Source organism: Salvelinus fontinalis, unplaced genomic scaffold, assembly GCF_029448725.1.
Source record: "Salvelinus fontinalis isolate EN_2023a unplaced genomic scaffold, ASM2944872v1 scaffold_0221, whole genome shotgun sequence".
Lineage (NCBI taxonomy): Eukaryota > Metazoa > Chordata > Actinopteri > Salmoniformes > Salmonidae > Salvelinus > Salvelinus fontinalis.
The window spans coordinates 74,979-88,157 of record NW_026600430.1 but is presented as its reverse complement, the minus strand read 5'-3'; the positions used below and the strand labels follow the sequence as shown (position 1 = coordinate 88,157).

At 48.9% G+C, this 13,179-nt stretch overlaps 1 protein-coding gene across 1 annotated transcript in view; it reads right to left on the bottom strand.

Moving 5' to 3' along the window:
• The window catches only part of LOC129844746 (arf-GAP with GTPase, ANK repeat and PH domain-containing protein 1-like), a 131,686-nt gene that overhangs the window by 71,751 nt on the left and 46,756 nt on the right, over positions 1–13,179 (bottom strand). Inside the window, exons 6-8 of the mRNA XM_055912830.1 lie at positions 9,013–9,117; positions 5,952–6,123; positions 4,429–4,590 (exon numbers count right to left, since the gene is read on the bottom strand). Of these exons, the coding sequence (XP_055768805.1) occupies positions 4,429–4,590; positions 5,952–6,123; positions 9,013–9,117 (439 nt within the window). The remainder of the gene's footprint in view (positions 1–4,428; positions 4,591–5,951; positions 6,124–9,012; positions 9,118–13,179) is intronic.

Here is a 13,179-nt window from a genome sequence, read left to right as displayed (position 1 = left end):
ATTACTGTCTGTGGAGCACTAGGTCCCTCCTCCAATAGGACTCATTACTGTCTGTGGAGTACTAGGTCCCTCCTCCAATAGGACTCATTACTGTCTGTGGAGCACTAGGTCCCTCCTCCAATAGGACTCATTACTGTCTGTGGAGCACTAGGTCCCTCCTCCAATAGGACTCATTACTGTCTGTGGAGCACTAGGTCCCTCCTCCAATAGGACTCATTACTGTCTGTGGAGCACTAGGTCCCTCCTCCAATAGGACTCATTACTGTCTGTGGAGTACTAGGTCCTTCCTCCAATAGGACTCATTACTGTCTGTGGAGCACTAGGTCCCTCCTCCAATAGGACTCATTACTGTCTGTGGAGCACTAGGTCCCTCCTCCAATAGGACTCATTACTGTCTGTGGAGCACTAGGTCCTTCCTCCAATAGGACTCATTACTGTCTGTGGAGCACTAGGTCCCTCCTCCAATAGGACTCATTACTGTCTGTGGAGTACTAGGTCCTTCCTCCAATAGGACTCATTACTGTCTGTGGAGCACTAGGTCCCTCCTCCAATAGGACTCATTACTGTCTGTGGAGCACTAGGTCCTTCCTCCAATAGGACTCATTACTGTCTGTGGAGCACTAGGTCCCTCCTCCAATAGGACTCATTACTGTCTGTGGAGCACTAGGTCCTTCCTCCAATAGGACTCATTACTGTCTGTGGAGTACTAGGTCCCTCCTCCAATAGGACTCATTACTGTCTGTGGAGCACTAGGTCCCTCCTCCAATAGGACTCATTACTGTCTGTGGAGCACTAGGTCCTTCCTCCAATAGGACTCATTACTGTCTGTGGCGCACTAGATCCCTCCTCCAATAGGACTCATTACTGTCTGTGGAGCACTAGGTCCTTCCTCCAATAGGACTCATTACTGTCTGTGGCGCACTAGATCCCTCCTCCAATAGGACTCATTACTGTCTGTGGAGCACTAGGTCCTTCCTCCAATAGGACTCATTACTGTCTGTGGAGCACTAGGTCCCTCCTCCAATAGGACTCATTACTGTCTGTGGAGCACTAGGTCCCTCCTCCAATAGGAGAAACGACAGGCCTAGATTGAAGGGACTTGTCATCCTGTGAATCATCATGTCAGCAAATGAATATTATAGATGAGTAGATAGGAGGAGACAGAATATAATGTGATCTGATTAAAACCAGGCAGGTAACTAACTTACACAAGGCCTGGTGTAAAAGGTGTGGGGTTTAGATAAAGGGTTATTATGAAGACAGTCTCAAAGCAGCAGACTATTGTTCAGACACAACTGCCCCTTCCACAGAGGAGAGCCCTTCAGAAGCCGACGGTCACAGAGGAGAGCAAATAGCAGCAAGCCCTTCAGAAGCCGACGGTCACAGAGGAGAGCAAATAGCAGCAAGCCCTTCAGAAGCCGACGGTCACAGAGGAGAGCAAATAGCAGCAAGCCCTTCAGAAGCCGACGGCCACAGAGGAGAGCAAATAGCAGCAAGCCCTTCAGAAGCCGACGGCCACAGAGGAGAGCAAATAGCAGCAAGCCCTTCAGAAGCCGACAGCCACAGAGGAGAGCAAATAGCAGCAAGCCCTTTAGAAGCCGACGGCCACAGAGGAGAGCAAATAGCAGCAAGCCCTTTAGAAGCCGACGGCCACAGAGGAGAGCAAATAGCAGCAAGCCCTTCAGAAGCCGACGGCCACAGAGGAGAGCAAATAGCAGCAAGCCCTTCAGAAGCCGACGGCCACAGAGGAGAGCAAATAGCAGCAAGCCCTTCAGAAGCCGACAGCCACAGAGGAGAGCAAATAGCAGCAAGCCCTTCAGAAGCCGACGGCCACAGAGGAGAGCAAATAGCAGCAAGCCCTTCAGAAGCCGACAGCCACAGAGGAGAGCAAATAGCAGCAAGCCCTTTAGAAGCCGACGGCCACAGAGGAGAGCAAATAGCAGCAAGCCCTTCAGAAGCCGACGGTCACAGAGGAGAGCAAATAGCAGCAAGCCCTTCAGAAGCCGACGGTCACAGAGGAGAGCAAATAGCAGCAAGCCCTTCAGAAGCCGACGGTCACAGAGGAGAGCAAATAGCAGCAAGCCCTTCAGAAGCCGACAGCCACAGAGGAGAGCAAATAGCAGCAAGCCCTTTAGAAGCCGACGGCCACAGAGGAGAGCAAATAGCAGCAAGCCCTTCAGAAGCCGACGGTCACAGAGGAGAGCAAATAGCAGCAAGCCCTTTAGAAGCCGACGGCCACAGAGGAGAGCAAATAGCAGCAAGCCCTTCAGAAGCCGACGGCCACAGAGGAGAGCAAATAGCAGCAAGCCCTTTAGAAGCCGACGGTCACAGAGGAGAGCAAATAGCAGCAAGCCCTTTAGAAGCCGACGGTCACAGAGGAGAGCAAATAGCAGCAAGCCCTTTAGAAGCCGACGGCCACAGAGGAGAGCAAATAGCAGCAAGCCCTTTAGAAGCCGACGGCCACAGAGGAGAGCAAATAGCAGCAAGCCCTTTAGAAGCCGACGGCCACAGAGGAGAGCAAATAGCAGCAAGCCCTTCAGAAGCCGACGGCCACAGAGGAGAGCAAATAGCAGCAAGCCCTTTAGAAGCCGACGGCCACAGAGGAGAGCAAATAGCAGCAAGCCCTTTAGAAGCCGACGGCCACAGAGGAGAGCAAATAGCAGCAAGCCCTTTAGAAGCCGACGGCCACAGAGGAGAGCAAATAGCAGCAAGCCCTTTAGAAGCCGACGGCCACAGAGGAGAGCAAATAGCAGCAAGCCCTTTAGAAGCCGACGGCCACAGAGGAGAGCAAATAGCAGCAAGCCCTTTAGAAGCCGACGGCCACAGAGGAGAGCAAATAGCAGCAAGCCCTTCAGAAGCCGACGGCCACAGAGGAGGGCAAATAGCAGCAAGCCCTTCAGAAGCCGACGGCCACAGAGGAGAGCAAATAGCAGCAAGCCCTTCAGAAGCCGACGGCCACAGAGGAGAGCAAATAGCAGCAAGCCCTTTAGAAGCCGACGGCCACAACAGAACAACTAATTACAAAGACGTCCTCCTTTTCTTCTCCCTGAGAGCTCTCATTGGGCTGGGCTCTGGGGGCAGAAGGTGATGACTTCTCAGGCCCTGGAGCCACTGGTCAACTAGTCATCCAGCTATCACAACTCATCCCAGTCACGACACAGTGGAGAGAGAGGAGGGGCACCTCGTTAAGGCTCGTTAAGACGTTGGGTAAGGCTCGTTAAGGGGCTGGGTAAAGGTTATTTATATAAAGAGAGGCTGAGGGGCCGTGATGCTTTCAGACAACCTCAGAACAGAGCTCTCAACGCCTCCAGGACCCCAACATCCACCAACACAGTTATACACACACACACAATACACACACACAGTTATACACAGACACACAATGTACACCCATTTTATTTTAGATCTGCATAAATGAATACTGTGATATAATGGGAATTGTAAAAATATACAGATTTGAATATGGTGTTAATTAGCTGGATTAAACAGAAGCTTTGTTAACCTGACAGATGTCAACCTCCATCATATCCCCAATCTACAGATGTCAATCACACTCATTCTACTTTGGCCGTTACAAAGAAACGGTTTGTGTTCATTGATAAATGGCCTTACAGAAATGTACAAATAAAGTTGAGTGAAATTGAACTGACTTGCATAAGCTGACCACAGTTGGCTAAAGGAGAGACCGAGGTGACAGAAGGGTACTAGTGTGGGCCTCAGCTGTGTGTGTGTGTGTGTGTGTGTGTGTGTGTGTGTGTGTGTGTGTGTGTGTGTGTGTGTGTGTGTGTGTGTATGTGTGTGTGTGTGTGTGTGTGTGTGTATATTGAGGCCCCTGGGAGCCAATGTGATTAGAGTGTTTCACAACTTTAAACGTTATTTCAGGAGAGCAGCGCAGGGCCAACGGGCCCAACACACACGGGGGACCACTCACTCAGACTCATCGTCACAGCGACACACCCTCGATCCGACATCTGTCAGTCTCAGCGTGCTGCAGACAGTGTGTGGCTGTGTGTGTGCGTCAGTCAAAGACCAGAGCATGTACACACACACACACACACACACACACACACACACACACACACACACAGACACCAGATCCCCCAGTGCATGTGAGGATAAATGTGTTCTTGCTAATGTGTGTCTCTGAGTGACCATTAGTTTGATAAACAGTTAAGACAGCATTAGGGGCCTGGCAGGCAGATCAATGGAAGACGAATGAAAGGCCCAGCGGAGGAGAAGGGCCCCCCTGCAGAGCTCTGCTCTCAGGCTGCCTGTACTAAGGCAGGCTCCCCACCGCGGAGCTCCATGTCAGAGCCCATCTGGGACCCATGGACAGGGGGAAAGAAAAGACTGGGTCTGGGGGTGGCCTGATTCCTTTCCAGTCCAGTACCTGGTTCCTTAACGGTGTGTGTGTGTGTTTACTCATACCTGTGCTGACTCCTGAGTTGGCGATGACGGTGGCCTCGCTCCATTGGTCGGCGGAGGAGACTGAGTAGGATCTCTGGTGCATGCCGTCCCCACGACTGTTAAAGGACACCAAGCTGATCCCACTGGCCATCTGAGAGGCTGACAAACTACTGGTCACACAGCCTGAAGGAGAGGGAGAGAGAAACCGGGATGTCTATCAGTCAGATGTCAAACTTATCTTTTGTTGAATATTCCATCATTTACTGACACCAACTCAAGGTTACAAAGACCTTTACATTAGAAAGAAAAGTGCTCAGTTTTCCTTAGTTCACAATAAGGGCCTACTGGCAACACAACTAAATGAAATAGAATGAAGAAATCCTGCTGCTACACCTTTGACTAAAGAGAAACCCCTAATAAAGCAAGTTGAACCTCGACTCCAAAGCAAACAACACAATGGATTGAGCTATGTCTACTGCAATAGGCCACACCACAGGGGACATAGTAAGGGCCCTCTCTCACTGTGGCCCCCTCTCACTGTGTCCCCTGGCTCAATACATGTATGTGGATGTGCTGGGGGCTCCACATAAAGCATTAGCATTATAATAGGCTAATGTGACCGTAAACGGAGCCGAACAGAGCGGAGCGCGCATTTACCGCAGTCAATTACCCCAGTGCAGGGTGTGTGTGTGTGTGTGTGTGTGTTCAGTGTGAAGTTGAAGCAAAGGCTGGGTGTGATGAGAACAGCACCACCTTAGCCCAGAGCCTAAAGCTGCTGCTGTTGCTAGAAAACACACTGATACAGTACAGTCTGACCCACTGGAGACATGACCGTGGATTATAAACATACTAAACACACACGCGTGCAAATGTGCACTAACACGCAAACATACACACACTCGCATGTACAGGAATCACCCACACAAAGTGATCATAAAGGAACACTCTACCAGCAGCCCGCTGCTGAAACCAAACCTTTGAGTTGCCGGAGCTTTCATGGCCTAACAGCTGAGTGAATCATTTGTCTCTCTCTCTCCTCCGTCTCCCTCCCTCCCTCACCTCTCTTTCTCTCATTACAGCTCATGTCTGGAGCTGCCTGAGTGGAGAGAGGACTCTGATTGCATTAATATTCATGACAGTAATTAGTACATGTATTATGGGTCACTGAATATTCATGCTATTAGTTTGGTCCTCCTGGAGCCGTGTGCCTGTGTGTGTGCATGGGTGTTGGTGTGTGTGTGTGTGTGTCTTTGTGAGTGTGTGTGTGTCTGTGTGGGTGTGTGCGTGCGTGCGTGCATGTTGGTGGGTGTGTCTGTGCGCGTTGGTGTGTGCGTGTGTGTGTGTGTGTATATTCATCCCCTCAACAGTATGGTTTATGGTTCATTGTTTGATTATTTTTGTTGAAGGTAAAATTACAACAAAATACTGCAGGACCCATAAAGGCCCACAAGGGACGTGTGTGTGTGTGGGACGAGGTGTGTATGTGTGTGTGTGAGTACGTGAAAATGTGTAAGCATGCATGTGTGTGTCTCTCCGTCTCTCACCAGGGCCACCAGGTCCCAGCTGCAGACTGCTCATGTCCTTGGCCAGGCCGTTGGTCTTCTGGCTGGGGACAGCGGCACAGGTAGACACCGCTCGGGGAGGCCTCTTCCCTGGGACCTTCACTGTGGTCCTCAACAGATCTATCTCCTTCCCATGGACGTTCTGCATGTAGTCCTACAGGAGACAGTCTGCTATCAATACAAACTTATAGATTAAAGATAAACGCTTTCAGATAAATAGGGATTTGTTTTTAAAACTAATGACAAGGGGGTTTTGCTCAGAATACAGAGATGCATAGTTGTGGGTTACATAGTTGTAATATTTACAGGCCTAGCTACCTATAGCAACATAACTAAATGTAAATGTAGGAGTCATTAGAGAGGGGGAAGCTGCTTGGCAACTCTGTCCCTGGAGACAACATAACAGCTTTGTGATTCCTGTGGGCTTGACAGTTGGTGTTTACAGGATCAATATTAAACTAATAAAAGACTGTAGTCCTCATTAAAAATGATGGTTTCTTTAAGGCAGCAGTGTGTGTGTGTGTGTGTGTGTGTGTCAGACAGAGAGCACACTGAGTAGGGGTCAGTCACCCCTCTCAAACATGAGGGCTGAGACCATGTGCAGAAACAAAGCTCTCTCAGACTCTCACACCCACTGTGACACAATCAAAGACCATTCTGAACCAAGCGGTGTGTGATTACGTTCAAGACTTTGTGTGTGTTCATAATCGTGTGTGCGTGTGTGTGTTTTAATAATGTGTGTGAGGGCTGAGAGGCGAGGAGCATCCTGTCGGGACCACCTCCCTCTTGCAGGAGGCAAACAAAAGGCCAATTCAAAGCCAAGTGCTCTCAACACGGCTTAACAAGTCGCCAGAGAGCCCTTGAGCTGGGGTCCCTGGAGGGGCTACAAGGGCCCAGCCTGGCCCAACTCGGCCCTGCGGAGCCCGGCCCAGCGCAGCCTGTAGACAGCTTGACGGAGCTAATTGAGACTCCATGTGCATCATGAAACTTTCACCATCTGATCCACACATCATAAACAGAGGAGAGAAGAAGAGGGAGGAGAGAAGGAGAGGATATGAGAGGGAGAGGATAGAGGAAAGTGAGAGGAGATGAGGAGGAGGAGAGAGGGGAAGCTGGGGCTCCCAACAACACAGTTGCCCAGCATGGGGGGGTGAGAGCAGAGTTTGTGTGTGTGTACGTGCAGTTGGTGTGTGTGTGTGTGCGTGGGCACAGTCAAGACAACACACTTGAGAAAGATGATGAATACAGTCAAGATAACATCTAATAAGTCATCAATGCATAAAATATAATTCAATCACCCAAGGTCCCCTACAAGTACAGTGTGAATAAACATGAAGTGATCAGATGACATCAGTCACACCACAAACTAACTGAATGACTCCTTGACACTTGGACCAGTTTCTCCATGTTTGAGGACTGACGTGACTCCTACTTTTCCTGCCAACTACATGGCATCCACTTAATTAGTTATATTAATGTGATTTCTTTGCACATAGTCGGGCAATTAGGAGCGTTGCTGATTGACTTTGATTCTATTACCCTCCGCAAACACAGTAAGTGATGCCTGTGCTGCAGATACACAGTGATCAGGAAAACCTGCTTAGCTCGGTGCTGGAGGTGCAGGTACGTGTGTGTGCAAGTGTGTGTGTGTGCAAGTGCGTGTGTGAGTGTGTGTGGGAGTGTGCGAGCGACTGTGTTTGTAGCGAAAATAGTAAGTTAGGACTCATCCCAGGGACTCAACACCTTTGAGATTTTCAATAGATTAGATCATATTTTACGTCTCTCCTTCAGGTTGCTATCGAGCACTTTAGTTTCCCTACATTTACCTTCCACTCATTCTGCCTCTGTGGCTGTTTCACTGCAGTAGCTGGGCCGCTAATCCAACCCAATCAAATTAGAGCAAATTGATTTTGCGTCCTCCACCCATCCATCCATCCATCTACATGTATGTCTAGACTCCAGTCAGTGTGGCATTAGGAAAATGATTCCGATTCTAATGAACAATAAGGCCTGATTGCAATCTGGGGGAGCGATGGAAAGAGCGAGGGAAAGAGCGAGGGAAAGAGCGAGGGAAAGAGCGAGGGAAAGAGCGAGGGAAAGGAGGGTTAGTGGTGATATGAAGTGGTATCAGGGCCAGGAGAGGGGACATTGTGGTCCTGTGTTTGCCAACAGAGCAGCCAGGCGGGCCATTACAGCAGGCCATTACAGTGGTGCTATTCCACATCAACGTCAGCCCTGTGCAAACAGACCATGTGGGCTTTCTAATTAATATTGTTGCTCGCTGTGTGTGGGTGTGTGCCTCCGCTGCAACAAGCGTACCGTCTGCTCCGTGAGCGGGTGGGGTGGCTGACGCGCTCTCTCTCTCACACACACACACACACACACCCCCCCACACGCACACACACACGCGGAGGAGGAGGACACAGGGGCTTAGTGTTGCCGCTAATGGGCCAACACAGTGGCTGATGGATTAGCAGCGCGCGGGGAACAAGCGGTAAGACCCGCTGCTGTAACATGGGACAATTAGATATAAAGCCAGAGCAGAGGGCAGAGTGACAGACAGACAGCACTACATGATACACTGAGTGATGCTGACTCCAGTGACCTCTGTTGTTCCACGCTGAGACTGGAGGGGTACAGGTTACAACAGGACTGTTATGTGGTTGGTAGTGTCATCGTGATGATGTGCAGTAATAATCAGAGGGAAAGTTGTCCAACTAGCTGGTCTGGTTGCAGCAGGGCTGGACAGGTAGAATGGAACTAACAGGAGACAGAACGTTCAACCCCAGATTCTACCATCTGAAGTGACTTCGAGTTACCATATCAACGGGCGCCACCTGTATAGTCTTCCGTCAGAGTTTGTGTGTGTGTGTGTGTGTGTGCAAAGCATGTGTATGTTATGTGTGATGTGTGTGTGCATGCATGTTTGTGCAAGCATGAGTGACGTGTGTGTATAATACGAGTGATACATGTGTTCATGTATAGTGTGTGTGTGTTCATGTTCAGTGTGTGTGTGTGTGTGTGTTGTGACAGGTGTACTCACGTGCAGGCTGGGGTGATATGTGAGCAGGCCATTATCACACAACGTCACGTACTTCTTTTTCCACTCCTTGTTTAGGGTCTTGCCACTCCTCTTCAGAAGCATGCCCTATAGGAGAACACAGAGAGAGACAGGGTGAGGAGGACCACTATAATACAGATACATGCCCTATAGGAGAACACAGAGAGAGACAGGGTGAGGAGGACCACTATAATACAGATACATGCCCTATAGGAGAACACAGAGAGAGACAGGGTGAGGAGGACCACTATAACACAGATACATGCCCTATAGGAGAACACAGAGAGAGACAGGGTGAGGAGGACCACTATAATACAGATACATGCCCTATAGGAGAACACAGAGAGAGACAGGGTGAGGAGGACCACTATAACACAGATACATGCCCTATAGGAGAACACAGAGAGAGACAGGGTGAGGAGGACCACTATAATACAGATACATGCCCTATAGGAGAACACAGAGAGAGACAGGGTGAGGAGGACCACTATAATACAGATACATGACCTATAGGAGAACACAGAGAGAGACAGGGTGAGGAGGACCACTATAACACAGATACATGCCCTATAGGAGAACACAGAGAGAGACAGGGTGAGGAGGACCACTATAATACAGATACATGCCCTATAGGAGAACACAGAGAGAGACAGGGTGAGGAGGACCACTATAATACAGATGCATGCCCTATAGGAGAACACAGAGAGAGACAGGTTGAGGAGGACCATAACAACACTATAATACAGATACATATCGTCAAGCACAGTGGTTCCCAAACTGTGGGTCGCGATCCACAGGGGTCCAGGTGAGTCGCGGGATGACATTGTTTGTGCAGTGCAAAAATATATATATATTTTTATTTGTATATATTTTTGTCAACGCACAAACAATGTCATCCCGCGACCCACCTGGACCCCTGTGGATCGCGACCCACAGTTTGGGAACCACTGTGCTTGCCGATATGTATCTAGGTTGTTTGTTGTTTTAAATACATTTCAGGATGGAAAAACGATTGGTGTCAACTTTAATGACTAAAACCAAATAGAAAGTAGAAAATATAATATACAGTACCTACTATTTTTCAATAATAGACTTTAATCTGAGAAATATAATTGTATAATTGTAGGAAATGTAGGAAATGATAATTGTAGGAAATCATTGTAGGAAATGATCTTAAAATCTGCACAAACGTATCTCAGCTCCATGGCAGGATGTGTGGAATTGCAAGAGATTAGCTTTGAAACAGCAACATCATCTCTCCGCTGCCAAGATGATATGTTCTACTTATTATTTGGTCTGTGTTTCCACCACCTAACACCTTTGATGGGTCATGACTCAAAAAGACACCTCAATTGGTGGGTCATGAAGCAAAAAAGTTTTGGGAACCACCGCTCTAGCATCTACTGTAGTCATCACTGAATTTACAACACATATCTCATCTTCCAATACAAGACACATTGTCAATAGGTGGTGAATGGGATTGACGTGTGGTATCCCTGATTTCTGGAACTAGAATCTCTTGAGACAGGGAGACCGTATAGAACGTCAAGGGCTGCAACTCAATGCAGTCACCATGCTGAAATCACATTTACAATAAAGATGCTAAATGTGATCTCTCCCCACTACATTTCTGTGACACTCCCCAGAGAAACAAAGATCCTTAGCGGATAGGAAAACCACTTCAACTAAAGAGACTATATACACTCTGGAGGGAGAGACAGAAACATAACCAGCAGTGGTGAGCAAGAAGTATCGAGCGAACGAACGGAAAAAACTGAAGTGTTCTTCGGACACATTAGCGCCGACCCAAGACTGTTAACATCCTTCTCTCTCCTCCACACATCAGCTGCGGCTGAGGCTGCCCACCCACGCTGCATTTCAGCCAAATTCATTAGGCAAGAGAGGGATATAACTGTCCGCTGATTAGCAATTACAGCCGGGCTGCAGCGCGTGTCACTTCACTGGACCTGTAACACATTAACGCGGTGTTAACAGCCACAGACAGGGAGATATTAATAGAGTCCGGCAGCAGAGGAGAATGAGGGGATAAAGACTAACTAGCACGCAGCGGGGGGGGGGGGGGGGGGCGAGAGAGAGAGAGATGGACAGCCAGGCGCTTTGATAGACAGAGTCCTGCTCTCCGTGTCTCTGGCGTTCTCCGTGTCTCTGGCGTTGTTCACATTTCATTAAGGCCTCGTAGTGTCCCTTGGCTTGGACAAAGGAGGAAGCAGAGGAACCAACGACCTCGCCTGGGAATGATTGCATATCTCATAATTGGGCGCCTGAAAACACACTTGTCAATGAAAAAAGGGCTCTGCAATGGGAGCAGCTAGCGACAGACAGTACAGCAACGAGGGCTGACCAATAAGCAGCTCTACTCTGCAGTACAGAATGATTCCATACAGAATGATTCCATACAGAATGATTCCTGGCCCAATAGAGAGGCAGTCAGGTCTATGCTGAACTGAGCAGGATATCATATGGATTTGATTACTGTGTATTTGCTGAGAGATGCAGTTTCATTCTCAGTTCCTCCTCTCAGTGTGTTGGCGTCACGACAACCACTGTTGAATCACTATTAAAAGAGACAATCATCATATCAGGGCCGTTCTGGCTTCACATCTCAACTCACATCTCAACTTCCAAAGGTACAAGATGATAGTCCTGAAAGTGATTTGGGGTGTAGCGCGAGAGAGAGCGAGAGGGAGGTGGCCAAGCGTCACAGACTGGGGAGTGAACTAGGTGGCCAATATTTCTTCTACGTGTGGCCCTGTTTGTGATAGAAGTGTGCATATTCATTTCAGCCATCCATCGTGGAGATGACAAGCGATCAGTTTGCAGGGGGAAGGCTAATTGAACGGCACGTCGACCCTCCGGATTGGTAATATCTTTCATTATTCAACTTCCCCGGTCCACTAGTGACACACACGTTGCCTCTATTTTACCTCCGGGGGACTTGACAGCTCACAAGGTCTTCCGATCGCAATGCACAAGAATAAATGGAGGAAATAAATACATCCCAGATATATACTCTTTGTCTTCCTCGTTGCTATGGAGACACTTCCTACAGAGGCACTGTGAAGTATTGTGGGTAGTGCTTAGGAAAAGGTCGATCGCCCTGGGGGGCTGAGGAGATGATGTCCTTCATTCCTGTTAGTGAGGAAAAGCTTCCTCAAAACGTGCAGCAAGGGCGCAATTATTCATTCATTATAACAGTTCAACGGTTCACGTTCGAACCGTAACAACTGTTACTACAACAAACAGGCTTGTATTTTATTTTACTCAGGTCCAAAATGGCTATCTAGAAAACAATCAACATTCCAAAACCTCCCTCTCTTTGCCTTCGATAGCCACCCTCAATTGGTCTGCACTATCAAAGGTGTAATTGTCCAATCTCTTAAGGCAGACCTGCCAGTGGAGCCGTTCAGTTGTAAACAAACAGTCTGATAAGGAGAGAACTTTCCCCAGGTTAATTTCCTTCCTATTGAAACACACTAATCAACTCCCTAATCACCATCATCCCCCTTTTTCTCCAGACAATAGACCCTCCATTGGACCCTTGACGGGACTGACAGCCGTCCCATTTGGGTGATAGGGGGGAGAACCATCTCCTGAGAGGCACCATCTCTCCCCGGGGGATCTGGTGGGGCCCATTGTTCTTGGGTGTCCCTGGAGAGCAGGAGCCTAAATTAAGGGTGTCATTCCCAAACAGGCAACTCCTGTCTTGGGGGCTGTCAAGAGGTGCGTAGGAGGGCTCAGGGCTGGCTACGGCATGTCTTGAGTGATGCCTCTGTGAAAGGCGCTGTTCCAACGCTCCTCTATCGCGTTGGCCATCTGGCCTGAAGAGATGTCCACTCTGCCAGCCAAACCACACCACCGGTCATTAATCATCACTGGATAGGACAGTGGTGTGAACAGGCCAGGCCAGGATATCATGATGTCCCTATAGCCCTGATCAATGGGAGATAGTGGAGAGGGGAGGGATGGACCTGGTCTGTCTGACTCTAAGAGAAGGCATTAACAGACAGGCTGAACGAGGAAGTGAGAGAGATTGCTACTACGGTGCAATGCCCATGATGGAATCTGCCCCCAACAGACTACAGCCGTTTCGCCATGCAGATAATAATGTCTCTCTTGTTGTGATGTGTG